Genomic DNA, 13,984 nt, shown 5'->3' on the forward strand with positions numbered 1-13,984 from the left:
TGTATAGTTGGTGGAATTTGATTTCCTTTTATGATCAGGATAGTCAACTACACAATGAAAAGTTTCTAAGTAGCCTGGTCTGGTATGAGAAAGTCAGAACCACTGATTCTTAAAAACTTTGCTCTTTGTTTTCCCAAACATATCTTTCAATCCTCCATAGAACATCACAACACAAATGTCTTAGTGCTGTTTCGGAAGCCTCCTGCTTGCTTCCCAGAAGGAATGTACATATGGAATGGGAAGAAATTTTCTTTAAAACATAAAGTCTGGTTAAAAATTAAAAAGGCTGGGGCCAGACATAATATGGGAGCCTCATTGACAAGATGAATGTCAGAGAAATAATTTGTCTTCCGAAAACCATTTCATAAAAGGCAGCAACTTCAAAGACATGGGGGGAGAGAACAGTGTGTAACCCACCAATGCCATTAAGTCTTTAGCAGTGGTGCTGCAGTCAGCAGTCTGCTAGAAATTGGATGTGGCCTAACTGCCTGGCACTTACTGTCTTGTAAGCAATTCAAATAGAACAGCACAAAATGAAAGGGTAGTCTGAATACTAACAGAGGCACTATGTTTACCATCTCCAGTTAAAAGTATCATATTCTTGCTGATCTAATTGCTACTCTGGAAAATTCATGTACTGAGAAATACGTGTTTGTGTGTGTGTGGGAGAGAGATGGTAACAGTGGGATATGCATTGCACTTCAGCTCTCCTTAGGTTGTATTGCATGAGCCACATGGCTGTCCCTGCTAAATTCATTTATTTTTCTAAGCCAAAAGTGCATTAGAAAATGATTTGTTGCCAACGTTAATAGGTCCATTCTCAAAAGAACAGAAAGAAAGTCTTGCTGGATCAGGCCAAAGACTCGCCCAATTCAGCATTCTGTTTGCCACTTTGGCCCATCCATAGTCTCTGGGAAGCCCACAAACAGTCCTACCATCTCTCCTACCATTGCTCCTCTGCTACTGGTATTCAGAGGCACATTGCCACTGAACCAGAGAGCATAGTCATTGTAACAAGTAGCCATAGATAGCCCAGTTGCCATGAATTTGTTCCATTCTCTTTTAAAATCATTGCTTAGTGGCCATCATCACATCTTGTGGAATTCCACAAATGAATAATGCAGGTGAAGAAGTGCATTCCCAGGTGGCGGCTGTGGCTAGGGGGTCCTTTGCTCAACTTCGGCTGGTGCGCCAGCTGCGACTGTACTTGGATCGTGCAGACCTGGCCACGGTGATCCATGCCACGGTGACATCAAGGTTAGATTACTGTAACGTGCTCTATGTGGGGCTGCCCCTGAAGACGGTTCGGAAACTACAATTAGTACAGAATGCCGCGGCCTGTGTGGTCACCGGAGCCAGGCGGTTTGACTGTCAGTCCGCTTCTCCGGGGACTACATTGGCTGCCCATTCGTTTCCGGGCCCAATTCAAGGTGCTGGTTTTGACCTTTAAAGCCCTATACTGCTCTGGGCCAGGATATCTTAGAGACCGCCTACTCCCGTACAATCCGGCTTGCCATCTCAGGTCATCAGAGAAGGCCTTTTTGCAAGTGCCGCCACCCAAGGAGGTCCGGGGGGCAGCTGCAAGAATTAGGGCCTTCTCGGTAGTGGCACCAACATTATGGAATTCCCTTCCCCTTGATTTGAGAATGGCTCCCTCTCTTGAGAGTTTTCGGCGAGGCCTGAAAACACTGTTGTTTAAACAAGCCTTCTGATTTCTGGCCTTCTTAACATTTTTATACATCTAGTTTTTACAGGCTTGATTCCTCGGTGACTTGCTCTTTTATTCTGTCTTTTAATCTGACTACTGTTTTTATGGCCTCTGTAATGTGTTTTTAAATGTTTTTATCTGCTATGTATTAATGTTTTTAAAATTTGTTTTTTTAATATGTTGTTAGCTGCCCTGGGTCCTGCTAGGGAGAAGGGCGGGATAAAAATAAAGTTTTATTATTATTTTATTATTATTATTATTATTAAGAAGTATGTCCTTTTGTCTGCCTTAAATCTCCCACCAGTCAATACAAGTGGATGAGCTCTGGTTCTAGTATTGTAAGTCAGGCAGAAGAACTTTCCTCTCTCCACTCCTTGCATAATTTGTTAAATCTCAACCATATCCCACCTTAATTGCCTTTTTTCCAAGCAAAAAAGCCCCCGCCCCCGTTATTGACTTTCCTTGGAAGGAAGGTGCTCGAACCCTCTAATCATTTTGGTTGCACTTTTTCCAGCTCTATAATATCCTTCTTGCAGTGTGTTGACCAGAACTGTGCACAATATTCCAATTGTGGCTGCATCATAGATTTGTCTGCGGGCATATTGCTATAATATTGGCAGTCTTATGCTGGTTCCTTTTTCTAATGACCCTGAATGTGGCATTTGCAGTCTTCACAGTGTTGCCCCCTGGATCAACACTTTCATTCTACTACCACTCAAATCAGAGAAATGTGGAGCGTACTCTTTTTCCCTTTATTTTAACAACCTGCTTCATCCCAGTGCCAACATTTAATTTCAAGTATAGTGAAGCTTTTAATACCACTCAAATCACAGATGCAAATTGCACAGTGGTAGACACTTGAAATGCAACTAATGTAGAGACAGCTGCATGTGGCAAGCAATTGGGGTGAAGTGTTCTCTTGTCTTCTTGTGGAGGATTTTCACGACACAAGTGATCTTAACAAAGAATTTGCGTGTGATGACAATTACTGGAATGTGTATGTGGAACAGCATCACACAAATGGTTGGCACACTGTAGTCTGCATGTGTGCAATGCATTTGTGGGTGATTGGGGGGGGGCATTTGGTAAAGTATTCAGTGAAATAGTGCTTATGGGATGGACTTGTAGACATTTTAGGATGCAACCAAATCCAAGGGCTCACAAATGGACAGGAGCTCTGCATCGCTCTGCTTGTGCAGAATTATCCCCATTGCTGAAGTGAGTGAAGTGACTTTCAAATGCCTACAGCAGTATCTCTCAAACTGTGGGTCTGAACCCACTAGGTGGGGCGTGAACCAATTTCAGGTGGGTCAAATAGCATCTAGCTCAGCAGCTACTGAAAATGCAACTGCTGGGCAGGGCAGGCTCCCAGTGGGAGAGGGGCATAGTACATTGCCTTGAATAGGTGGGAAGATAGGATTCTGGAAAGGGGGGAGGGCTTTGTAGTTGGAGAAGGATCTAAGTTGCATTCTGCTTTGACTTCCAAGCTGGAATGTTTTGAATTCTGAGCTATGCAAAATAACAGCACAAGTGTGCCATGGATTGCGACCATTGGCTGATCACAGCTTAGGTTTGAAGCCTAAATTGATGATGTCACTTCTGGCCATGACATCACTTCTAGGTTAATGACATCACTTCCAGTGGGTCCCATCAGACTGACATTCTAAAAAGTGGATCACAGTGCTAAAAACCACTGGCCTACAGGATCAGTTTACATATGTCTCCATTCTGTATGCATATGGACTTGCAGGCTGCTATGTATCTATAATCTTTGTCAAATAATCAGCAACAGTCCCATTCATCTATTTGGGTAAAGAGGAATTGGGGAGGGGGGAGAGAATATTTGGATGTCCTTGCTCTCTCATTTACTTCAACAAGATACTGCTTGTGATCTGATCAAAGCTACACAGAGAGACCAGTCCTGTTCACAGTACCTGTTTGTCTGCAGGGCTCCTCATCTAACTAGGGATGGTGCCAGCTAGATTGGGGGTACAAGAATTTAGTTGCTCTGGCTTTGTGATATTGGTAATTCTTACATCTGAATGCTCCACCTCTTCAATGGATGAAACAATCACTGTTTTAAAAGATCAGCCATACTTGATTGCCTCATTGCTGGGTTGCAAAGTTACTCAATTATGTATCATCATTTACAGAAATTGCACGTGAAAAGTATTATCATGCTATTGTAATCAGCTACTCCTGACAGCAGTACAAGGTGGTTTGAACTGCTTGACCTTGCTAGGAACTTGACTACCCTGCCAGGAGCCTCAAAAGATAAAAATAAAATGTGCTCCAGTGAACTTCATTTCGCCCCTGCTGACAGATGATTGCCTGGGCTGATTCTAAGGCACCTCATACTGTCCTGAGACTACACTTTGACTCTTGACTGGGAGATGAAGAGAAAGCAGCAAGGATTTTATACCATGCTGTGCTTTAAAGAAAGAGTTGCTCTTCCTGGGGGCGGGGGGGGGGGGAGAAGGCTTCAGTACTAACTTGTTGCATGAGTTCTGAAATGCCTGAGTCCTTCCCCAAACAGATCAAACCAAAGGGAAGTTCTAAGCAGTAAGATGTAGCATCTTTTCATTCCTGTTTGTAACCCAGTCTTACAGCACAATTCTGTGCTTGTCTACACAGAAGTAAGTTCCATTGTATTTAATGGAACTGCCTCCCAGGAACATGTATATAGGATTTCAGTCTTACAGCCCGATCATATCCTCGTGGAATGCTGCTGTATTGTGAGACCCACCATTGTGGCAGCCGCTTTGCTAGTTTGTGCTGCTCTACCACTGGTGCAAGGGCAAGAAGGCCACATGTCACCAGCAGCATAGCGCGGAATGGCCTCTGGGAAGTTCTGCTGGAGATGGGGCTAGAAAGGGGCAGGGATCAGGACACATCTGGGCGTGATAGGGTGGATCATGGCAGCACCAGCGTCCTCCATATCCAAACCCGTGTTTCAGCCTTGACATCCTGCTGATAGCCTCCTCAAATCTATGCCAGCAAAAGAGCTGATGTAGATGTGAAGAGTCCTATGAGGACCTAGCAGCGGCTGGGTAGGTAGGTAAAATTTCTCTTTACTTGCCTCTCCTAGCTGACTTGGTCTCTTGCCAGCACTCAGGATGAATCAACCACTGCACTTGTGAAGCAAATGTGAAGCACTGCAGACACTCAAAAACTGCTATGTAAATGCAAAGAATTATGTATTTTATTCTACCTGTGGATGTTTAAGACTGCAATCCTATACCCATGTACCTGAGATTAACAGTCCAATCCTGAGCTGCCCAATGTGCTAGGCTGCCATGACACCTAAATGGCTGCCACGGCATCCTGAGCAGCTGCCAGTGGTTCCTCAATGGGGCTACTCAACTTTGCGCCGGCTATTTAGCCAACACAGAGTAAGGGAGGCTCGTGACACAGGGCTCAGGATCTGGCTGAGCAGGGCAAGCACCAGGTGGTGGTCCACCAACCTCTGACCAGTGCTGGCCCAGCATGGGCTCGTACTGGACCAGCTCCAGCACTGGGCAGGGGCTAAGAGTCGCAGGCATGCCTTATGGCACGTTTGCGACAGTGCGCGCTGGCAGTGAACCGGCGCACATTCTTCAAGATTGGGCCCTTAGTTCCATTGAGCTCAGTGGCACTTACTGCCAAGTAAACATGCATAGGCCTGTGCTTTATGACACTTTCAATGAAATTTTTGATAGGCAAAAGAAACGTGTCTCTTGGATGTCCCTAATAACAAGTTCATTGTACAATCTTTACCCAACACAAAACTATTGATTGATTTGCCATCTGATGTGCACCCAGTCTCTCAATCTGTCTCTAGGAAAACCAGGGAAAAACCCACCTGGACCAGCACATGTGGATTTCAGATGCTTTGGTCCTTCCAAGTATTTCTGGAAAAGTCTATTAAACATTTCCCACAGAGAGAAACTACCACCGTTTTCCATGTGGGAAGCCCAAGGCTACTGGATATGATTTGTATTAACCTCCCTTAAGTGGGTCTGGGATGGGCTAATCAACTTTCTGTGAGCTGTAACTGCACTTTAGGGCTTTGTTTCCCGCTACATTCTGCACTTGCCATTTCTATCTACTCATTTGTATTCTGTGTCAAGCAACAATATATTTCCGTTCAAGGAACATTTTTTGTTCATGTGGGCATCTTGGACACATGGTGCACTTTTAATCTCTTCAATGCGCTGGGCCAGTTGGCACATCTGACACTCCCCTCCACATTAGGGGGAGAAAACCATGTCTCTGCCCCACCTGACCTGCCATTATTTCTCTGAATAATTACATGGGGATTGGTTGGGACCATTATTCAGGGAGCACAAAGGGCTGCAGATGGGAGAGAAATTAGCCTTCTTTCCATGAACAGAAGTGCCTTCCACGTGGTCAGTGGGATCATTGGATTCAAACCATTGCATATCAGATTTGATGTAATGTCTTAGAGATCAAATGTTGACTTGCTAGCAATTTGCGGTTGCAGATTCTGAGAAGGACTTGGATGCCATTTGTTCCATTCTTATTGCATCCATCACATAGCTTTGTCAGAAGCAATTCCTTCACTTTGACCCAGACTTTATGTCCACACCACAGTGCACACACGGGGTTATAGCATCTTGGACTAGAAGTTCACTTGTATTTGATTGTATGGTGTTCTCTTAGTGTTTAAAATCAAATAAGACCCAAGTGAATGAATGCAATAAGATATTATGATAATACTTTTCACATTATTAGGATAGGATTCCTTTCGGGGCTTATCAATTTGAACTTACTCCTGAAATCCTGAGCTGCATTATTAAGACTCGGGAGAGTGTTTAGAAGCTTCTGTGTTTGGCATGGGAAATGGCTGGTGTAAAAATGATCCAAAAACCTGCATGGACATATGAATCTGGTCCTTGGATGGCAGCCAAGATCCATACATCGACACTTCTATAAAATCATGAAAAGCAGTGTCTTACAAATGTCTCATGCTTAAGGTAACAAAAAGCAAAGTTGTAAACTGAGATCTACTTTGACACATCCACATATTTCAAGTGTATTTTTTTTTTCTACTCATACCCATTAAACTGAAAATGATTTACTAGAATGGGCTTCATTTTCTTCCTTGTCAACCCACAGGAAGTGTTTCCCTCTGTTTATTATCTCCTACAAGATGATGAGTTCTAATCAGGAGGAGGTCACTTTGGGCACTTTTCTCCAGTATATTGAAGATATGGGCATGAAGGCCTATGATGGCTTGGTGATACAGAATGCATCTGACATTGCTCGAGAGAACGATCGCATGAGGAATGAAACAAACCTGGCTTACTTGAAAGAAAAGAATGAAAAGCGCCGGAAACAAGAGGAAGCAATAAAACGGTAATTGTCTTTCTTTCTTTTTTTTGGCTTTAATAAAACTCGCAGGAATGATTGGCCAATTGGTGTAGTAAGATTCTGCTGCAGGTGTAAAGACTGATAGGTTGGTTAAAGGTGAAATGGTCAGATCCGGATATAGTAACTTGGCATGGATGATGTATTTCAAGTGAAGAGGTGGATTGATGTGATGGTGGAGTAAATCCCCTGCCTCTGGCTTTAAATGGGCAAGTAAATACTTTAGCTTTGTCACAATTAGGAAAAAGCACATGGTCCCTTGTTTAGAAATTATGTTTTTTCAGCACAGAAAGCATCAGGCCAGCAGGTCCCTTTGACTAGTGCTACTGTGAGTCTAGACTGGACCCACCTGACAGAGTTCAGAGTAAGGTAAGGTTGCCCTGATGACCATGTCTTGATCAATAAAGTGGAATGGTGACATCATCAAACAAAGGGCATATAAGGTTAAGCTGAAGGATGTTCATGTCTCTTGAAAGAACGATACGTTCTCAGGATCTAGCCCACCTGTTGGGAAGAGAGGTGCCACGGTGGATGGAAACCATTGTTGGAGTTAGATCAGGGACGACTTTTAGGTGTTGTGTTATATTTCAGTTTATTTTCATGCATTCTTGCTAAGTTTCATTGCATTATGGGTAGGTCTTCCATCAGCTGCATCTCTTTTGCATATACCCGTTTGAAGTCCTTTTTGCTCTCATTTGCTCGCTGAGCCTGTTTTTATAAACTTCCCTCTTATTTCAATCTTTAACCCACATTGCCTGGTTGACTCAGAAAAGAGTTTGTTGTCTCATTCCTGTGACTGCCAGCCCTATCCTACTACATCCATTTTTGGGGGAAACCTCTGGGAATTTGGGGCTCCTGTCACATACCTGATGGCCCCCCTCTGTTGCCAACCTTAGTGGTGGCAACAGTTACTACCATTTTATTCTGGAATACGGATGACATGGAAGGAAGTTGCTGTGTACAAGCCTCTCTCCCCTCATCTGAGGCTAGTTGTTCTTTAAAGGGAAGTGATCACTGTTCTGTTGTGGACAGTTTGGTGTATCCAGTTTTAACAACTTTTATCCATGCTAGTTGCTGAACCAGTGGGAGTTGGCCTTTCAGAAACATACTGCCAAACTAGATGCTACTACTTTGGCCAGCCTGTGTTGTCATGCATTTGGGTGCCTACCCATGTTTCTGGGCCTCTTTGCATCTTTTTATTTGTTATCCTCCTTTGCTGTGATTCTTGAACTGAAGATCTGTATGCGTCATTTGCAGTGTTTCATGTAAAAGTATCTCTGCTTGCAATGCGCCTCATTCTTGTTTGCATCTGCTGTGGTCAAATTTACCCATAGTTTGCACCAGAATTGCTCATGGCTCATGTATAGGTTGCTTTGAATATGTGTAGGGTGCTTTGCTTGCTTCTGAAGAGGATGAACCCCTTCTGATGAAACTACTCACTACTTCCATGTTTTGGCCTGCTTTTGGTTTGTGTTTTGCACCAGTGAGGAGCTGGGGGGTTCCAGGCACAGGGTCCCCCCAACTTGCCAAACATGACATGAGTCTAGGCTAGGTCACTGGTGGTCAGAAGAATCGCAGATAGCCCTCTGTAGCTGGTTACAAGCCTCATCAAGAAGCAGAAAGTTTGGAATGTGGCTCCAGCAATGGCCTGGAGCCAACTGAATGCTTAATGTAGCTTGCAGTAAAGTAGGTGCTTCAAGCTGTGCTTCCTCAAAGAGCAGCTGCTTGGGTTTGGACTTGGGCTGGGGCAGACTGCTTGGGCTGTCTGATGGTTCTAAAGAAGCGGGAGGCCTCTTGCTGTCTCTAGACATGATATACTGTCTGGTATGCTGTAGGTGGTTCTGGGGATGAACTTGGAGCCAGAGGAAAAAACAGGCAGAGAAGATGGTCCCTGGTACTTTCCTTACATCTGAGCGCCTGGCTGGATGGTTGCTTCAGAGTGGTGGTCCCTGAATGTAGACTTCCTCATCCTCCATGTCTTCAGATCTTTTTCTCTGATACCATGTGTGTGTATGGAGCGGGGAGGTCTGTGTCCTGAGCCATCCATAGGTTTCCCACTCAGGAACATAATGATGTTCACGTTTTCATGTTTGCTGGAAGGACATTAGTGGATATTCTTGAAAGATCAAACTTAAAGCATGAGGGTGGGAATACATTTTGGGTAGTGCTCTCCTCCCTAGCTCAATATGTTATGCAGCTATACATATATCATAAATGGAAACTTAGAAGTCGTTTACCAAGGAAGGCAATGATTGTGGGCACTGAAACAAATTTTCTGAGTTTACTAATCAGAGTTACCCTCCCACAAGAATCAATTTCAATTCTTTCCTATCTGAGATAAACAATTGCAAAAATGGATTTTGTATTGTAGATGCTGTTACGTCTTATTGCTGTAGCTTATCGTCCATTGTATATAGGAATGAAATGCCGATTATATTAGTTGTGCATTCAGATTAATCACAGCTCTTGGGCTTGTGACATATTCCCACCATGCTCTCCAATGCTGAAGAAGCTGTCTGTCTTTGACCTACAAGTTATTGATAATTATGAGTATCATATTTACTGGGACTCGGGTTTGGGACTCTTCTTTCTAGGCTCATTCGAAAGAGTCTCTTGTTTTAATTATAGGGAGGACATGTTTCTGAGTGCCTGATAGCTTAGAAACAAAACAGTGAAACAGACTATTAATCTCCAGACAGTGCTGTCTGGTGCATCAGTATCATTGCTCCTTATCCTGCAGCCATGCCAAAAAAAAAATTAAACTTATCCTTTGGTCACAAAGGAGAGAGAAAATGTAAAATCTTTAGTTGTGTTTCTGTTTTTCCCCTTAGAAGAGACCAAAGAGTTTTACTTGAGGTATTTGTTGTATTGGTAAACTGAAGTCTGCATGTTCATTATTTAATCACTAATATCTTTCAGCTCAATCCTAACTTATGCTGGAACAGGCAGGCCAGTGGGCCTACTCTGTATCCAGCACAAGTTTGAGGCTGACTGTGGCTCAACCAGGGGCAAGGAGAAACGTTTCTCCTTACCCTGGGGAGAGCCAAAGCAGTCCCAACGGATCTACTTGGATCTGCGCCACCTCAAGAGGTCCTGCCTGAAGGTCCTGCCAGGTCATAACTGCCAGGTCCTGGCCCTGCCTCTTGCTCCCTGCTCATCTTCCCCAGGGAATGCCCCCTGCCTGCCTTCCCCCTGCCCCAGAACACCTGCCTCCTCCCTGCCCTCCCCACGTCCCCCCCCCCCGACTCCTGAGTCAGCCAATGCAATCTTACTGTACCAGTCCTGGATCTGGCACAGGGAGGCCAGTGCAACTTCTTACATTGGCCTCCCCAACTCTTAAGTCAATGCAAACGTGCCTTAAGGTATGTTTGCAACACCCCCAGGTCAGTGCAAGTGACTTCCACTGGCCTAACCCGGGGGTTAAGATTGTATCCTTAGATGAGTTTCAAATGTGAAACGGCCATCTCTCATCAAGCACCACTGAACTTTCAGATCATCTCACACCACTAGAAATACAAAGGAGTTCATTGGAGGCAGTTCAAGTGCACATGTGAAAATCACGCATTCATTCAACATTCTGAGAGGCCTGTCTTGTCCTGGTTACGCAGATCAGAAGCAACTACTAACTCAGTCTAGGGAGATGCAAGTCAGGGATGGCACCAGGGGCCAGTGAGGTTGAGCACCAGCCTAAAGCCCGTATATTCATCCGAGAGTGACCTGATGGGGTTGCCCCTTTGAACATTTCAGAACCGGTGGTAGCAATGAATGACATGAGTCAGGTGAGGAATTTGTGCTATTACTCTCTCTTTCACTTGCGCTTCCATCTCCAAATGGGAGTTTTTCTGAGAGTTCCTTGCATCATTGTGGAGTCTATAGGGGATGGGCAGGAGGTCTGGTCTAGAGGGTAGAGCCTCCATTTGCCTGAAGATTAACATCCACAAGGTCGCCAGTTCGAGGCCACCGGCACCGTGCGACCTTGAAGCAGCTGGCAAGCTGCAGCTGAGCTGTTCCATCTGCTCGGAGCATGGGAGGATGGAGGCCAGAATGTTAAACCAGATCGGAGTGTAACAGCTTGAATGTGGTGGTTCTTGAAAGAGAGAACCTTCTTTCAATTTGTAAAAATCCCTGCGTGGATTTAGTAAGCCTGCCTGTGTAAACCGCCTTGAATAAAGTCTTGAATAAAGACCAAGAAAGGCGGTATATAAATACTGTATATTATTATTATTATATTATGTATTCACTGGCTGTCTGAGAGGTAGAGCTGATTGATGCCTGTTGCTAGTAAAATGGAGTGGGGGCAGTACAGGCCTTTGCCCCATGGCCTCTAGCACCCTGGCATCAGCACTGATGCAAATGATCATTTCAGAGTTGAATCCATGCCTATCTTGCTCAGTGAAGATCAACCACAAGAACTCAGTTTGCATCAATTTTCCAAACAATGGCATTATTTTTCTGCAGTTGCAGAAATCTGCTTTCCAAACAAAGCATTTTGCTGGATCAGTGGTTCCCAACTTGGGGGGTCCTGACCTCCCCAGGGTAGCAGGAACCACCATTTTTCCCCTTAAGAGGAGTGGTGAGTCAGCAGTAATGGCAGCAACGGCACTTCTGGGTTTGCACTGCTGCTTCCACCACCATTTTTTTTTAAAGTTTTTGGGGACTTATCTGTCTGTGGCTGGAGATGCTGCAAACTTCAGGTTCTCCTCTCCACCACTGCTGCCAACTTGCCACCCGCCTTACCAGCCCCTGTATACACTCAGTGCTTCCCTTACCTTTGAGTTAAAGTTGGGAAGCACTGTGCGAGATGGTGCTTGTGGCTGACTGTAGCTTTGACTGTGGCTCTTACGGTGAAATTGTACCTTGACAGGTTTTATGCTGCTGACCTAAATACAGGATCTGGTATTTGGTCGCAACAGTTTTCTGCTAGTTCAATTTCAACTTCTTGTATGTACAAGAAAGAGTATTCTTTTCGAAGTAGGTTAATGATAATGTCCTCAGTCCTACACAGGGGCCTTATTTCAGCATAGTACAGTATATGCTCACAGGAGTACGTCCAAGATGCTGGCTAAGACTTGCAATATTAGTGCATCCTTAATATAAGGAAAATTACTATCCCTTGGGGCTTTCAAATATATACTATTTGCAGACTCACGCAATAAATGTATCGTATTCAGTTATTAGAATGTCATAAGGTGATGACAAGCATCACAGACCTAGTGTGTAAGGCAAAGGATATACACACCCCTGCGTTACTCATTTTGCCCTAAGGTGTTTTGGGGGGAGGGAGTGATAGTAAAGCATTAATTAATGAGAATGGCATGAATAAAGATGAAAGTTATGGCAACATGTATTATTCCAGCTCACTAGTTGTGGAAAAAAAAGCATACCTGAGAAAAGATCATCCCTTAATAAGCGAATCTTAAGCGATCCCTCCTGTGTGCCAGATCAGTCTTTGTCTTTTACTAGATGAAGTCAGCTGATGAATTTCTGACCTAATTTTGGTCTCGCAGACGGTGATCATGCAAAGAATACCAGGTTAACATGGCGATTAAGGAAACAAGATGAAATAATGATGCACATTTTTTGCATGCCTGCAATGAATCTGGGGTCATTTTTATTGTTTGCCTTTTTCCTTAACAGTATGCAATGCAGTGTGGGAATCTTTCATACTCGGGCGTTTCCTAGGGAGCAAAAAATTATTTTACTCATCATAGAAAGTCTGTTTCTGAATTATGCACATTGTCCACTGGTCACAGATAACAGTATGCCGGTTGCCAGAGGCTTAACTCCTGCAGGTTCATGTCAGAGAGCCTTCATCAGTTGATGGTGCTGTAGGAAGTCTGAGTATTTCTGGAGTACCGATAGGCACTCAGAGTGACCTAGAGGTACTTTAGACCTTTGCCTGATAGCGTATTGCTAGCTAAAGCAGACATGAAAATTCTGGGCTTCACATTGCATTAAGCCTTTTTTCACCCATGTCTAGCCTTTCTGTTGTCTTATTTAACAAAAATCCCAGTAAGGACTTTTTAGTGCAAATCTCTCACCAGTAGCCAGTACAATGGCCTATATATTAGGATAATTTAATACAGAAATCAAAGATGACAACAAAAGTCTGAGTGAGCTTTTTAGAAAGAAATGTGCTATATGGCTGGAGTGGCTCACCTTTTTGGCAAGTGCACCTCAAGTCAAGTCCACTGTAATATATGCTATGCAGTGGTACTCAGAATGGTGGGTTGTGACCCACCATAGAAACAAAAAACGGGCCATTTCCCCTTAAGGGAAGTGACCCAGGAATGGGTGGTCCAGCAGCACTACAGTGATTGCAGTGCCACAGTCACCTAGAAGTTTGTCCCCCTACTGGGGGGGAGGGGGAAGGTCAGCAAGCCTCAGAGAGGGTCTGGGAGGCCTGCAGCTCCCTCTGCAGGTCTCCCCCAAGTGATTTATCGCTTTGATCTGCAGGTTGGAGCGATTTCCAGTTTACTGGGAGATGGTTGAGGTAAACTGGAAGTCGCTCTGACCTGCAGATCAGAGTGATAAATCACTTGGAGAAGACCCACAGAGGGGGCTGCGGGCCTCCCGGACCCTCCCAAAGGCTTGCTGAGCCCCCACGCTAATAGGGAGACATTCCTCTGGGTGCCTGCAGCACATCCCTCCTCCCAGTCCCCACCCCCTCAAGCACTTATAAGAAGTTCTCAAACTCCTGGTGAGTTTGAGAATCGCTGTGCTATAATATTTATGCAGGCTGCCAACTGCCAGTCATGCCTTAATGCAATGTTGTCTCTATTCTTTGGGGTGGAAGGCTAGGTAACAGCATTGTGGGGGAGAGAGGGAGGGCTCCTAGCCAGACATTTTGTGGTGAGAAGGCCTATAAGGGCAGGGAGCGTTGCAGAGCAGTCAGATCACAAATGC

General features: G+C 44.5%; 1 protein-coding gene across 1 annotated transcript in view; it reads left to right on the forward strand.

Annotated features, from left to right (window-relative positions):
* The first annotated feature begins 6,860 nt into the window (after nt 1-6,860).
* Nucleotides 6,861-13,984, forward strand: part of NYAP2 (neuronal tyrosine-phosphorylated phosphoinositide-3-kinase adaptor 2) — a 189,495-nt gene continuing 182,371 nt past the window's right edge. The window contains exon 1 of the mRNA XM_066622358.1: nt 6,861-7,066. Within this exon, the coding sequence (XP_066478455.1) occupies nt 6,861-7,066 (206 nt within the window). The remainder of the gene's footprint in view (nt 7,067-13,984) is intronic.

Source organism: Tiliqua scincoides, chromosome 3 (genome assembly GCF_035046505.1).
Source record: "Tiliqua scincoides isolate rTilSci1 chromosome 3, rTilSci1.hap2, whole genome shotgun sequence".
Taxonomy (NCBI): Eukaryota; Metazoa; Chordata; class Lepidosauria; order Squamata; family Scincidae; genus Tiliqua; species Tiliqua scincoides.